This window comes from Watersipora subatra, chromosome 8 (assembly GCF_963576615.1).
Source record: "Watersipora subatra chromosome 8, tzWatSuba1.1, whole genome shotgun sequence".
Classification (NCBI taxonomy): Eukaryota; Metazoa; Bryozoa; class Gymnolaemata; order Cheilostomatida; family Watersiporidae; genus Watersipora; species Watersipora subatra.
Genome location: NC_088715.1, coordinates 18,980,299 through 18,996,992, shown reverse-complemented (window position 1 = coordinate 18,996,992; position 16,694 = coordinate 18,980,299). Strand labels below are relative to the sequence as shown.

Here is a 16,694-nt window from a genome sequence, read left to right as displayed (position 1 = left end):
AATATAGAATTAATTATGAAAATATGTTATAATAGTAATTCACCTTTCTATTAGTGATCGTCCACTGCAGACTGGTCACTCCTTCTTGGACGTACGCAGCCTGCCGTGACAAGCACGGATTTTGATAATAAAAGTAGGACAATCACTGTCTCGTTGAAGTGGTCTTCGCCGGTTGAGCGCTCATCCCAAAAAGAAAGAGTAGTTCAAAATCTCCCGGTCAGATGTAGCATCTGAAGACCAACGAGTGTAAGAACTGTGACGGGGGAGGTTATCAGTACTGGCCCTATTAAGAGAAATAACTCACGCTATACCAATGTGACGTAGGCCAGCTACGTAATATTATTGGTCGTACTAATTGTGCCTAATACACTATTGCGAATGCCAACGTGGAACTACAAGATTTATATGAACGAATGTAAGCATCTCTGTGATATAGGGGAGACGGGGGCACTCTGGGACAAAATTTACACTTTTGACAACCTATCGAATAATTTAATTGATGAGCTGAATTTTCTTGTGATAATACCCTCACATGTTGTCTATATAAATATCCAAACATTTCCCCCTGCTAATAGTTAAAAATTTTTTACAATGAAATTACCAACTCATGTTCACTGTCCCAGTGTGCCCCGCATCGGGGGCACCCTGGGACAGCAGCCGGGGCACTGTGGGACTATATAATTACCTACTGTCTTCACTAAAGATGGTGCATAAAATAATTTTAGTCAAGTTTATTGTATAATATAAAACAGTGTAGAACAGTAATTAGTAGTATGGTACATTACAAACAAAACTACAGTATGATGAGGTGTACATGACCAAGACAAGACAACTAAACAGCAGAGAAGTGCGGTAAAAACAAATATGGAAATCCTCACATAGCTAGAAATATTGTGCCAAACTAATAGGGAAGGCCATTCTCTCTGAGAGTCTGCTTGTTCCACCAGTGATATTCGGTGATGGAAGCTTTAATAGAATGTCACTGTGGTCGACTAGTGCTAAGTCTTCTGGCTCTGATTTAACAAATGTAGGCTTGGCACCAGGAACAGTTTTGAAGAACGACACACTTAATGTCATATCAGAACTCTCCATCTCGACGATGATTCCAACATAGTGCTTTACAAGCTTCTGTTTGCCAGTAACTGTGAACTTTACAAGCACATAATCTTCGGTGTTATATTCTGTTGAATCCGTTTCACTGTCCATTTCGACAACCCCATTATCTCCGTCATCCTCGCTAGTGTCCTCTTTCTCAAGCCTAGTGTTCAATTCGACCTCTTGGCGCTCATCCTCACTGCTATCACTGACCTCCACATCCTGAATAACCATCTTCTTCTTCACTCTTTTAGATGTTTTCTTGGCCCTCTGTTCGTTGCATTCCCTTTCGAGTCTTTTACTGGGGTGTCTGTCAAAACTAGTGACTGCAGTTTTCCTTTTTCTTTGGTTTTGTCGTGGAGGGGCTTTCGGGAATGGCCGTACTTCTAATGGTGTAAGGTCTATAGGTGTAGCTACAACTTGGCTGGTTGATGGGGATGAATAGACTGGCTCTGCTGGTAGTGCTGGGTTCACTGCAGGAGCTGCTATTGGATCATCCTGGCTGGTAGATGGTGTAACCAAGTTCTCGGGAGCTGGACGGTTTGTGACTTCTGAGGCGAGATACATGTCGTCACCAAAAATGTCTGGCTTATACGGAAAGACACCAGACACACGAAAACCGGATAAGATATTCGATGATGTAAATGCCCTGTTGAAGCTCTCACCGAGTAAGGCGCCGATCTCATGTATGGATATTGTCCGGGCAGGATTATTCAACATCCAGCGCGTACAGCTGCCATTGTAGTAGCGCTTTAGGGGACCATAAACGGTGCGGTCTAAAGGCTGTAGCTTGTGACTACAATGGGGAGGGAACGTTAGTAAAATGATGCCTTTTTCTTTAGCGGATTTATGGCTGAAATAGATACATGGCTTGTATGATTGTCAATGAGTAGCAGCACGGGATGCTGATGAGAACATTTAGCATGCTTAGCAAAGTGCTCCAGCCATTGTAGAAATATCTCCTGATTCATCCAACCAGATACATGAGCGGCACCTCTGCTTCCAGGTGGGGTGCCATTTAGCATGGAATTCTGGAAGTTGACTCGTGGGAATATGAGGAATGGTGGGATAAAGGAACCTTGAGCATTAATGGAACCAACAAGTGTTACAAGAGTACCTCTTTCAGCAGAGGTAGCGAGACCAACTTGTTTGGAGTTTTTGCGTGCAATAACTTTAGGAGGCTTGTGAACGGTAGTCAGAGCCGTTTCATCTATATTGTAAATTTGATTGGCCTCAAATTTATACTTCAGAAGTGCAGCTTCTAGGTTAACAAAAAATGCCGATACATTACTTCGATTAAAGCTAGTGGCCCGACCCAGACTCGTAGCTTCGGGTGTGCGAACTGACAAGTTGGGATGCCTTTTCATAAAAGAGTATATCCAGTCCTCCCCTGAAATCACAAAATGAGCTTTCTTCAATGAACAACCATAGACCTTAATTTAACGGCCTACTATGCACATAGGCCTAGATATTTATAAGGCTACATTCAGATTAAATAAAACGGTATGAATATTTTTATTTAATGTTTGTTTTGCACTCTTTTCTTCAGGTCATTCTAAAGAACAGAGATAGCAAGAAGCAGATAGGGCTATTAGACTAGTTTTTTTTATAAGTTAGGTACTAACCTGCTTTCTCGTTTTTATCCCAGAAGCTTGGGTATTTTAGATTTCGTTTTTTTGCGTATTCATACGCGAATTGGCGCATCATGACTTTGGTGAGGCCTGCGTGGTGTTTTGCTCCCTCAACAAGGTATGACTCCAGCATTACTTCGTGTTCAGGGGAAAACACACGTCTGTTGTTCCAACGTGGTTGGTATGTAACACTAGCTTCTCCAGCCTTACGTCGCTTCGTCACCGCTCTTGCCAGGGTTGACTTCGGAATGACATAACTTTCAGATGCGGCTCTTAGGCTTAGCTTGCCATCAATAACTTCTTTGATAGCTAATTCAAACACTGAATCAGCAATCTTTCCTTTGGCGCTGGTTTTTCTGTTTCGAACCATGGTTCCTACAATATTATCATCACGGCTTACATAAAATAATGTTCGGGGCACAGCGGGACACGCAACGGAGCACAGTGGGACGCGTCCCACAGTGCCCCGCCAGCTTTTGTCCCAATGTGCCCCGCCTGATGGTAAATTGGCTTTGGTGTCATATCTCCCAGAAAAAAAAACAGTGGCTACACTTGTAATATATAGGGGAATTCTGCATAAAAAGCTACTATGACTAGCATTCTTAACATTTGGTCATAGGGAAAATGTTTCATAAATGGCACTAGAATTTGTATGACCAAATGTTAAGAATGCAATATTGTTAAGAGTGCAAATATTTACTTTTTTGGTGAAAATCTACATTTTTACTCACCTTGTCTAAAATAGGTCCAGCATGGAGATGAGAACAAAATGGCTTCCCTATGATGTAATTTCCTGTAAGTTTTCCCATGCTAAAGAATGAGAACACAACACAACTCCCAATAATGACACTGTCCCACAGTGCCCCGTGTCCAAATGTGCCCCCGTTTCCCCTACATATATGTATGAGTAAACTACTGACATCATAAGGGAGCCAGAAGAGGTTCGACTGAGTTCACTTCGTTTACTGACATTATTTTGGCTGGGGCTTTATTTTGTAATTCAGCAAGCTCGACAACTTCAGCTTCATGCAGCGCTTGAGTAAGGATCATTTTACCTTTAAACATAAGTCCCTTCTTAATGGATTCTCGAAGTCCTTGAATGAAAATGTCTACGACAAACGTGTCGCGGTATGCTTCTGGTACATTGCCATACGCTGTATCAGCAAGTGAGGATAGTTCGGCATAATATTCACCAACGGTTCGACGACCTTGTTGGATAGAGTATAGACCATGTCCCTGGAGATTAGTATGAACAGTGAAAAGGTTGTCTAATCTAGCTCTAAGCTGTGTGTAATCAGTCATGAGGGAAGGGTTGGCCCTAACAACCCGTTTATACTTGGCATAAGCCGCACCTGGAAATCTATTTGGCAGAGTAAGTGCCAGTTGCTCGCTCGAGAAGCGATATGGTCTGATCTTTATTTCCCACCTCTCAATAAAACTATCCCAACTTTCCCCTGGACCATTAGAAAAAGTGTCCATATCATGGAAATTAGGAAGTACTATCGGTGCCAAAGCTGGCTGTACAGGGACTATTGAAGGTGGCTGTGTAGGGACTACTGAAGGTGGTTGTAGTGGAGTTGCACTGGTTGGCAGCTGTGTACTGGCCATAGAAGGAAGAGAAGAAACACTTGCTTTACTGAGGGTTATGAACGGATTGCTCGGTGATGGCGAAACGGATTGCATCCTTGGTGTTCTGAACGCAGATGCTGTGCTTAGGTTTGGTGCACCCGACCTTAGTTCATGGTCCATCACCTCCATTTTTGAGTCTCCGGGAAGAGTTTTCCAGAATTCAAGCATCTCCTTTCTCATGTTAGCTCTTGTTGTATCCTGCTTAAGTGTACTTGATTTAGTTTGAACATTGCGTTTACTTTGTGAGTTAAGTTTTTGTTGATCCATAACTGCCATGGGGTCAAAGTCATCATCAAACCCTTCTGCCATAATGCAAGAATAAAAATTGCTATCTCAAAGAAAAGAATGTATTGATGTATTACTATAACAATATGACGCTCTTAATACGGTGTAATAGTGATAACTTCACTATAGTTCTCCCAAAGTTTTAAACAGTGAGGAACTACAAGTGGAACTACAAGATGGCGGATCCAAACCACAATGCAATTTCTTATGCAGTTCTGACTTAGATAATGTAAAGGTTGAATTTCCCAGCAATGAGGAGACAACTCCTTTTGGGTAGGCAGAAACTGACAAAACGAGATATAATACATTTACAAATTTTTGTTCCATTTTGGGATTATGGCGTTAGGGGCAAACGGTGAAGTAGCGTTGTAACCCCCCGCCTAACATTCCCAAACTTATCTACGATATTGTACCAGCAAAAGGTGCGAAACGACCGAGAGGTGAACTTTTTTGCTTTTTTAACCCATGAAATCGCCATTTCTTGCACATTTTCCAACGGAAATTCTGCAATTAACCACTAAAATCGAGCGATAGAGGAGTGGGAATAGCATACATGCATGTTGATAAATTGTTAAATTATTTCTTCCTTTAGCCATTGGGAATAAGATTACCTAATCAGGGAATTTTCCTAGCTAGGTGACCAAAGTTTGAGAATTTTTTTCAAATGTTAAACCTTGGCAAGTGCCGTATTATACACTTAATCCTACATGGCCGCAATATTTAGCATGAGTTAGATGAAACTTACATAATAGCCAGCAAAGTAACAACAATTATATCACTATTTTTAAATAAAAATATTACGAGATGTAAAGAAATAGTTAATGCAATGGAGCAAAGCGACCGAGCTTTAGAACAATTCGCATTTTAAACCCTCAAAAACTGTATTTTTAATTCCTCTATCCTGCCTAGTTGGGCACATAATCCTTACGAATTATGTGCCCGAAATTAGGCCCACCATCCTGAATAAGGCGAATCGTTTGCCCAGTCCTGTCAAAGCAAGTCTCTTCAAAATGATCAGAACAGAGTACAGAGCTGTTGATGGTAGTTCACAAATCTCGCTTCAGTTTGACCATCCATAATGCAAGTCCAGACCGGCGGCTGAATTGGAATCTGCAACAAATGTACCCGGTGAATACATGGAGCCAGTTTAACTCTAGCGTAACAAGGCAAAATGTACTTTGCAGTCTAATAGTATAGCTACAGTCAACATCAGCCTGATGTTGAGGGTAGACTGCAGAGTAGATTTTGATTATCAGATTTGTTTCCAGGAAGAGTTTATTATGAAAATAAAAGCAAGTTGCGATCACGAAAAAAATTATCGGCGATGTCTTTGGTTTTCCACATGATCTTGACTTTGGATTTGCTGAAAATATATCAGAAGTTTTTCCTAAATAACTGCCATGTAAACTAAACTGAACGAAATTTTTAACCACTGAATTTAAACATAATAAAGCGAAGTAAAAAGTATTTAAATATTTATTTTATTTTTTTTCCCATATTTTTTATGATAAATACACATTATTTAGAACTACTATAGTTGATACCACTACCGTGGCCATAATAACCTCGCACAAGTGTGATTGGCCATAGACTGACATTGACAGCAATGTGACTGATGTCGATCATGACTAACATAACAAGTAACATTAGAATCATAGAGTTCCTTGAAAGAAGTTTTCAAAGAAATAAGTAAACTTGCAAATCATTTCACAACTGTGAGATGTAGATATATGGCATTGTGTGGACATTCGCTAAAACTAAGAAGTATTTGTTGTTGTTCAACTGGAAACATTTTACAAAATAGTGAACTAAACTATACATAACCATACATAAAATATAATACATTGGACTACACAAAGGGTTACACGCGGGCATTTGGGATGTCCCATCATTTACGCATGTTCCACTTCATAACTCCGGAACTACTATTTTGCAAGCAGTAAATTTTATATTGTCTGGAAGCCAAGAAAGTATTGCATCAATTAATTCAAAGAATTTTATAATGGGAGCAAATGTGCATGTTTAGTAGCATTAAATAACTCTAATAAATGTAAAATTGTTATTTCTGGACACTCCTATGTTGAACATAATCTTTGAGCATGAAATCTGCATTATTGAATTATTTAAATTATCTTGAGCACAGAGCATAAACTGGCATATTCTGGCGTTGTGTCGTTGGTGTCTTGTGTAAGCCAACGCGTGAGCCAAATCGAGCTTTGAACAAGATTTCTCTGATGTCTTTTATCACAAGCTGCCTTTCATATTCATCTTTGATGGCTCTGCATTGCTCCGCTACCTCCTTTCCAAAATGACTGCAGTCATCGTTGACTTCTGTAACTCTTGGAGCTTGTAACTGGTCCCACCTGTAATTCCACAGAGCTGCATGTAGACGCTGTACGATGTAATTATACAGGGTAGCATTTTATAAATATGCTGCAAGCACACATATGTCGTACTGCGTTATAGGCGTACTCATCTAGAAAAAAATTCAGTCTCAAACTTTTCTTTGACTTTCTCTTTCTTTGCTTTTTTCTTTGGTGGTAGTGTACAGACACACGATTCAGCATCACTGATGTGGCTCATTGACGTTGAGGGAGTAGATGGAGGCTCTACATGCCCTATGCTTTCTGTATGAAAGACTTCCAGTGTTGCGGATGGGAATAGTATCCACAGCTTCTAATGAGCTTTCTGATCTGAAATTATATAACATGATTCATTGCATATTTATATCTTGTCAATATGTCAGGAAATTTTAGTTGATATTAGATAGACTAATACTTTGGCTTTTAGTAAATGAATTTCTTTTTGCATCATCTCCATCGATGCAAAAAAATTAGTGTAAGACAGTAGGCTCTAGAGTACACAAGAGTGTGCACACAGTGTAGAGTGTGCGCACACCTTTAGCCCTCAGACTTCAAATGTGTACAGTTGCTAGCGCCCACTAACCAACACCTGGATAATGGGCACCTGCAACTCGCCGGCACAGCAACATAATTATGCGCATTACTTATTCGTGAGTATCTTTGAAATTTGCATGTATCACATTTTTATGTAAAAGCACATTAGATGTAGTCATTAAACAGCAATCCCAAACAGCAGTGTTTACTTACATCTCCTTGTTCCTTGAGAGTCTGCTGTCATGTGTCAGGTGTCTCATGTGTCACTAGAATGTGTAAGCACAAGTCAGAAAAATTTAGGCCAAGGAACCTGAAGCACCTGATTCTCAGCATGTCACCATCTTATTAACTCTATAATTTGCAGCTCAGCAGATCTATGACATACTTCTTTCATAATAACTATGACATACCAATATTTACTCTTTCTTTGGTAAAGTATTGCAGTGTTTCCACACAAGTGTTTTCACCCGTAACATTAATGGAAGAAATGGAAGTGGTGGTCAGGTTTGGCTCACCAATGGAGACAGGTAGGTCGGTCGTAGTGGAATGAGACTCGGATGCCGCAGTGGTAGGGTGAGTAGTCAAAGTAGAGGTAGGTGGAGAAGTTGAGGTGGTGGGTGGCGACGTTCGACAGTCCCACACCTCATGGAAACACTTGCAGTGGTGGGGGCAACCCTGTTTGGAATCGTGTTAGTAAATTTTTAGTAGTATATGTTAACTTTAATGAAATTTCACGATAGAAAAACGACAGATTAATTAGGTTGCAGAAGTTCAAAACGTGGAAATTCTTTCTCCAATCTTATTTTTAGTCCGAGCCCATAATATTCTGATTCTATGGTGCAGTTGAGAACTTTTTGTTTTTTTATTATGATTTAACCTCACGTTTTAGCTGGGCTCATTAACTATCAAACTCCATTTTATCACCAGGTTACATGCATATATAATCGAAAAAAAAAAATACAAGTTCCAAACCATACTAATTGGAAAAAAGTATATATACACTGTAAAAAAAATCTATGCAGTATTCAATCACCTCAGATGGTCATTTTTCAATGCACCTGAAAAACTACACACTCGAAAATTATGCAATGTCCATGCGCTATTCATTCAATAAAAACACACTTCTATTCATCGTTTTATGCGATGTGCAACTAAAAATTAACGCACTGCTGATGGTCATTTTTCAAGGCAATTTCTATTCACACTGTGCATTAATCATAAAACCAAAATATGTACGCACTTAGCGTTTAAAAATTGCAGTTTTTAAACATTGACTGAGTTTTCTATACGAAGACGATTTTCACACGCTGAGTGCATTTAGCATTGCAACCTGGTTTTACACGCTTGGCGCATTATATTTTAGGGTCAAATTTGAACGCAGCAAGTGTTTACAAGTTTAATCACTTTACAAACAGCTCTGCGTTTTTTTCAGCCAAGGATATTTTTAAACAGCGAGTATATATAATTTATTATTAACATTTAATAAAAGCACTAAATAACTCGAAAAACACACACAGCATTTAATAAAAGCACTAAATAACTCGAAAAACACACACACCATTTAATAAAAGCACTAAATAACTCGAAAAACACACAGCATCTGTTTGATCAAGATCGATTTAGAATAATAATTAAAAAAAACTATCTACAATAATATAAAAGAGAGCACGATTCCATAAAATCCATTGAGTAAGCCCAAACCCCAAATCACGTAAATAATTCGCTCTAAAAGTGGTGTCACTTTGGCATACTGGATTGGAAAGGTTACTATTTCGTGTGAATTGTGTTCTATGAATTTTGTTGTTATGTTTTAGACTTATAGCGTTCCAGGCTTTGCCGGCACTTGCTTTTCTTCGCCTACTCATCGTCGGCTCGGCTTTCCTGCAAAAGAGAAAAAAAATGTTTCTATGATTTATGATAATTCCAACATGAAAAATAAACGTTAAAAATAAGACTAGGAAGACGGCAAAAAGCTCGACCAATGAGTTTAGGATATGAGTGTTCTTGGAAATTTTAGTTTCAATGATTTTACAACTGGTTGAAATCGTTTTTTGCGCCAAAAGTTACATTTTGGAGTTCTCTTCTCATGAATTATATGATAAATTGCTACCATAGAAATTCATTCGAATCCTACTTAGTTTTTCGACAGATATAAAACTAGCATAGCTGAGTCATTAGGTACTCACCCGCTTCATTTTTTCCATAAATTTGTCGACAGACAAATACTTGCTTCCCTTTCTCACGGTGCTGGAGCCCAAGAAGGTAAACTCCAGCAGCTGGCCAAACTTCTTGGCGTCGCCAAACTCGATGTCCCCAATGTAAAATACTGCCAGAAGTTTTAGCAGGACGAGAGGGTCCTCACTAACGCTTAACTTTTCCCCATCCACACAGAGTTTCCCAAATTTGAGGTGGGGAAGAGAATGGCTTACCTAAAACAGTAAAAAGTAAGTCAGATTGGAGCCGAAACCAGTCCAGCCAATTTATGACGTCAACAACATGCCTATAGAAACATCCTAATAACCTCTAACACGCTGAGTTGGAGTTGCGAACCCATAGCCGGGCTAATGTATGACGTCAACAACATTCCTATAGAAACATCCTAATAACCTCTAACACGCTGAGTTGGAGTTGCGAACCCATAGACGGGCTAATGTATGACGTTAACAACATTCCTATAGAAACATCCTAATAACCTCTAACACGCTAAGTTGGAGTTGCGAACCAATAGACGGGCTAATGTATGACGTCAACAACATTCCTATAGAAACATCCTAATAACCTCTAACACGCTAAGTTGGAGTTGCGAACCCATAGACGGGCTAATGTATGACGTTAACAACATTCCTATAGAAACATCCTAATAACCTCTAACACGCTGAGTTGGAGTTGCGAACCCATAGACGGGCTAATGTATGACGTTAACAACATTCCTATAGAAACATCCTAATAACCTCTAACACGCTAAGTTGGAGTTGCGAACCAATAGACGGGCTAATGTATGACGTTAACAACATTCCTATAGAAACATCCTAATAACCTCTAACACGCTGAGTTGGAGTTGCGAACCAATAGCCGGGCTAATGTATGACGTTAACAACATTCCTATAGAAACATCCTAATAACCTCTAACACGCTAAGTTGGAGTTGCGAACCAATAGTCAGGCTAATGTATGACGTTAACAACATTCCTATAGAAACATCCTAATAACCTCTAACACGCTGAGTTGGAGTTGCGAACCAATAGCCGGGCTAATGTATGACGTTAACAACATTCCTATAGAAACATCCTAATAACCTCTAACACGCTAAGTTGGAGTTGCGAACCCATAGACGGGCTAATGTATGACGTTAACAACATTCCTATAGAAACATCCTAATAACCTCTAACACGCTGAGTTGGAGTTGCGAACCCATAGACGGGCTAATGTATGACGTTAACAACATTCCTATAGAAACATCCTAATAACCTCTAACACGCTAAGTTGGAGTTGCGAACCAATAGACGGGCTAATGTATGACGTTAACAACATTCCTATAGAAACATCCTAATAACCTCTAACACGCTAAGTTGGAGTTGCGAACCAATAGCCGGGCTAATGTATGACGTTAACAACATTCCTATAGAAACATCCTAATAACCTCTAACACGCTAAGTTGGAGTTGCGAACCAATAGTCAGCCTAATTTATGACGTTAACAACATTCCTGTATAAACATCCTAATAACCTCTAACACGCTAAGTTGGAGTTGCGAACCAATAGTCAGCCTAATGTATGACGTTAATAAGTTACCGAACTAAGAAATCCACTCACTTTGTGTTCGGGTGTTTCGGCCAGCATCTTTTTGTCTCCAAGGCGCTTTCCAATCACGATCACCAGTTTCTCAAATCCATAATCATTCGCTGCAAACAAAGTATTTTTGTTATATTTAAACTTTTTTTGACTACACACTACCAGGTAAGACCTCCAACAATAGAGACTAGTTCTTGTTTAAGCTGCTGCACATGTAAAGCATTGGAATGGAAAATAGGGTGAGACAAACTCCGTAGATTACTATTATCGTGAGGTAAAAAGCCAGTAATACTGACTAAAATCATGGGCACCCGACTCCGACTTATATCATTTTGGCGGTTGATATTATTTTGATAATTGAGCCGTTGCTAGCGCATAAAGTAACATATTGTTCTGCAAAGAAAGTACGTAAATTTGAAGATAATAAATACACTTACGATTAGTCTCTTTTGGACATGCAGCCATGAACAAATCCTCTGCTCGCTTTCCCAACGCGTCCAAATCCAAGTCCCGATTCAGAAGGAGCTCAAGCTCAGGTATAAGCTAACAAGCAATAAAAAAATAAGCAACTTCAAAATATCGACGCTAATTTGAAAGAAGAAGACATTTTAGCAAGCGAGAAATAAAGTACAAACATTTATCTTCAATATTCTTCCTGTAGCAAATCTATAGAATTCAAGAAATATCGACATTCAGTCGACTTGCCCGTAAATAAAAACTAGTTATGACCCTCAATGAACCACTTTACTGCTCTTACATGAAGTAATTCTAAGCCCTCAACGATATAGACCTTTAACAAACTTAATACGAGTTGACAATATTATTTATATAATCAAAAAACTTTGGTGGTGAATTTTTAAAAGCTGTGGTCAGATAGATGTCCAGTCAGAAACACATATCTGACCTGACCACAACGCCGAAATTTTTTTAGAAATTCAATTATGCTGAAGCCTACTTAGATAGTAATAATTACAATGTAAAAACCTAAACGCATAGGGTCAGATGAATGAAATCGAAGCTAGAAATGTGAGTTGTCTTATATGTGTAGTTTAAACGATGGATAACTAGCAGGCATGTGATTTCCAAAATTCATTTTAGCTTGCTGACGGAAGTCGTTGACAAAGTACTTTGAGCAAAAGCCCGAGGCAGCATTTCAATCATAAAATTATGAAATAAATGTGTTTATATACTGAAGTGGATAGATAAAAATACCACCTAAGGTATACTTAGGAGGTATTTTTATCTACTTGCAAGTGGAGGAAGCGAGGGTGGTGATATCTCTATGAGCCACCCTCGAATCGGGTAAGTGCCTAGTACACTTTTCGATATGGGACCAAAAAAGGGAGCAGCTAAATCGACAGAGAATAGTGATCAGGAAGCCGGTCCAAAGCTTATCGACATTGACGAAAAATTAAACCTAATTCTTACTAAGCTTGGTAATATCGAATTTCGTCTCAATTTAATTGAGAGCAAACAGTCTGATTTTGAAAAGTCTCTCAATCACGTTCATCAAGAAAATGAGGGCATTCAACTCAAGCAGAGAGATTTATCCAAATCCATAGTAGAAATAGAATCTAAAATCGGTAAACTGGAAGGCTTAGAGTCTCGAATTGAAGCAGCAGAGTATGCTGAAAGAGCAAAATGTGTCGAGTTAAATGGGATTCCATATGATAAATCGGAAAATCTGAACCTTGCTTATCAGAAATTGCTAAGTTCCTTAAAATCTGATAAATTACCTACCACCATCGACAAGATATACCGCATTAGACAAAGCAAGCGCATCATCATAAAGTTCACCCAAACCAATCAGCGCAATGAGTTCTTCCAGCAATATCGAAAAAACATTCAATCCCTTTCAGCACTTGGTTTCAAAGAAACAGGAAGGATCTATATCAATGAAGTATTGAGTCGTGCTCAAAGCACACTTTTTTGGAAAACCCGGCAATTTAAAGTGGAATACAACTATAAATATGTGTGGACATCTAATCAAAGAATATATCTGCGTAAAACTCCTGACTCGGATGCCATCCCTATAAACTCTGAAGACGATTTAGAAACGCTAAAACTTCTTTAAATACTCCAGTGAACTTTTACTACTGAGCTTCCTGGCAAAATGGCAGATTCTGAATTGGATTTAGATCTAGATTGTCATGGATACTGTATTAATGATTTTTTGTTCAGCCAGAGTTTCTTCGCTGACAAACTTTCAATACTTAACGTGAACTGCCAGAGCCTTAGAAATAAATTTTTTCTTTTTGAACAATTTCTGGCATGTTGTAATGTTCCTTTTGATGTTATTTGTGTAACAGAAACATGGTTGAATGATGACGAGACAAAATTTTTTGAAATTTCAAATTACACTTTTTCAGGTGCGCAACGTGCTACACGCGGAGGTGGAGCTGGGATCTATGTGCGAGATGGCATTGGTGTGGAGGTGTTGCCGGCTGTGGACATTGCTGGGTCTGACACTCATTCTGTTGGACTGCATTTTGGTGTTTATGCTTCACCTATTATTCTAACTGTGATTTATCGGCAGCCCAGCGCAGGTGTTGCTGAATTTCTTGATGATCTTGAACGCCACATTTCTTCTTCTCACGCAAGTAATCACATCATTGCTGGTGATATCAACATTGATTATTTAGACAATTCAAGTGATGACTATGCCAACTTGTTAGCAACTTACTGTTTTTATAACACTATAACTATTGCAACCCACCATTTTAAGCCCTCAAACAAATGGACGTGCTTGGATCACATTTTGACAAACTTTGTTAGTCCGACAGTGACATCTGGAACTATAAGCGCAGACTTTAGTGACCACTTGCCCACATTTTCATTTTTTCACAAATTTAAAAATAATCAACCCATCTCCCGAAAAACTATTAATTCATATCCTGTAATTGATTATAAAAGTCTAAGAATCATGCTTGAAAACACTAATTGGGACAAAATCTTTTCAAATGATGTCGATTACTTCTATAACGCTTTTTTTGACAAATTATCTGATTGTTCCCAGAAATGTAAATACCAAAAATCAGTAAACACTAAATCTAATCAAACTTTCTTAAAGCCATGGATGACTGAAAACCTTTTGTTGAGCATTAAAAAGAAATATCGTCTATTACCAGAGCAAAATTAAATTTGATCAGCCTATTCTTTTTAATAACACTTTTATTAAAGCAATTGATGAAGTCAAATTTCTTGGAGTGTCAATTGATAAAAATTTGAACTGGTCTTCCCACGCTCGTAAGCTTTTATTAGATTTACGGCCTATATCAGGCATCTTTTACCGCATAAGTGCTTTCATTCCAAAAAAATTGCTGATTATGCTTTATTACACACTTATTCACTCCAAATTATGCTATTCAATAGAAACTTATGGCAATGCATCCAAAATTCATCTTAGCAAAATAATACAGTTTCAAAAGAAAATTGTCAGAATCATTAACCGTAAGCCATTTGGATTTCCAACAAACGATTTATTTAAAACCTCTGATATTTTAACTATTGATAAATTGCATAAATATAAGTTGCTTATTCAAGCCCATAAATTATTTTACTCAAAATGTGATCCAGCACTACCATTTTATAATACTCGTCATCAATTACTTTCTCTTCCCGTACCTAATCATCTAACTTTAGCCGGTCAACGATCCTCAAACTTTGCAACACCTGCGCTGTGGAATCGACTACCTAATTCAATAAGATCAATAAAATGTCTCGGTAAATATAAGGTGGAACTGAGGCACCATCTCCAGTCTGGAGAGTGAGTGTTACGGTCTGGTTTTTGTGCTGCTGACTCGGGCTCGCGTACCACTGGCTTTGCCATTTCGCAATGGGCCCCATCATCATTTCTTACTTATTGTTATTTTTCACGCATTGGTTAATTATATTTTGTCTCGAATATTAATTCAATTGTGTAATCTTTAAAGGTGAAATAAAACACACACACACACACACACTTAAATGGTGAAGGCAATGAATAGCGTACAGTAAGCCAGCGTTCGGAGCTAATACAAAATAGCTTAAAATAAACTTTTTAGCTTATGAATCACATCCCTGACTGTGATTTGCCATAATTTGCCTGTATAATGCTAGAGGTGCAGGATTATCTCTTTGCCGGAAAACACGGCAAGGCTGTCGTGTTTTCCGGCTAACCCTCTCCCTATTCCACCTTAGATTAAACACTGTCCTACCAGCAGGAATATGTTACAAGCCCAAACTACAATTTTATAGAAAACACATACTAACAATAATGGTTTATGCACATGGGCAAGTTGGAGTGGAATACATAATAGTAAAACAATACCTTACTCTTTCTTGAAATTTATTCCTTTGATTTTGGGCCCAAACATATTTATTTTTAAAAAATAGCCAACAAATCTAGACTTCATAACTTTTTGCTCATAAATTTTCAGAAATTGCTTATTACTAAGAAAACAGGCTAGGAATTCTGACTTAGAGAAGGTATGCCATACATTTTCAGTGAAAACATAGTTCAAAGTCTATGCCAAAGACATATTTGGGAGTAGAGTGCTGAAGATTTTTTAGAAGACCATAAAGTTATCCTCTGATTATGGAGAAGAAAACTCCTAATAGATAGGCAGTAAGTCTGCTCAGTGGTAGGATTACGTTCAATGCTGCGCCAGAATAGTGCTAAATAAAAACTTGGCAATCGTTTAATCCAGTGGCCAGATAGGACAGGCAACTGCCGAAATTGACCATAATCCGGCAAGTCATCCATCGTTTAAACTATAAATTACTGTGCACATATTATAAATTCCCTCCATAGAGAGAAACTAACTGGAATTTTCCCCTTGCAATGAATTTCAGTTCAACTCGGTCTCCAATAATATATAACATTTAAAGTTTCAGTTAATCCCAAGACTAAGACATTATTCTTTGAGAAACTATAAAGAGTGACGAGTCTAGTCAAGTTTATTTAAAATTGTGCTTTGGAAGTAGGTAGCCATCTTCAGCTCATGCAAATTGGTATTCGGTGCAGGTTGTATTGCAAAGACTTCGCTTGTAGCTTTTTAATATCAATCCACTAAAACACTACGTGAGACCTGGGCTCAAAATAGGATACTGGGAGAATGGGCAAAATTTTGAAAGTTCATGTTATTTTGGAGAGTAATACTTACAAAAGCCTCCTGTCCATAAATTGGCCACTCAACAACCATGCCACTCCAACCATCTTTCATGTTCTTAAAAGCCTCTTTCCTAATAGACAATGATGGACGAAGCATCTCCTTTACCGCACTCTGCAATATGAAGACTGATTATAGAGTTCTTATAGTTTACTGTGGTTAAAGTTAGGGCATCATCAACGAAAACTACAAATTTTATTCAACTTGCTATAAAGGG

The 16,694-nt window shown here is 38.4% G+C and overlaps 2 protein-coding genes across 2 annotated transcripts; both read right to left on the bottom strand.

The window, feature by feature from the left end:
* Positions 1–1,910: 1,910 nt before the first annotated feature.
* On the bottom strand, positions 1,911–3,096 carry LOC137402351 (uncharacterized). Its single transcript, XM_068088851.1, has 2 exons — positions 2,721–3,096; positions 1,911–2,485 (listed from the first exon to the last, which is right to left on the bottom strand). Exons 1-2 carry the CDS (start codon positions 3,094–3,096, stop codon positions 1,911–1,913), a joined length of 951 nt encoding a protein of 316 aa, XP_067944952.1.
* A 5,882-nt stretch (positions 3,097–8,978) lies between these two features.
* On the bottom strand, positions 8,979–16,588 carry LOC137401763 (uncharacterized). Its single transcript, XM_068088245.1, has 5 exons — positions 16,472–16,588; positions 11,765–11,870; positions 11,349–11,437; positions 9,724–9,966; positions 8,979–9,418 (listed from the first exon to the last, which is right to left on the bottom strand). The coding sequence occupies exons 1-5, from the start codon at positions 16,574–16,576 to the stop codon at positions 9,395–9,397; spliced, it is 567 nt and encodes a 188-aa protein (XP_067944346.1). The 5' UTR covers positions 16,577–16,588; the 3' UTR covers positions 8,979–9,394.
* Between the last annotated feature and the right edge of the window lie 106 nt (positions 16,589–16,694).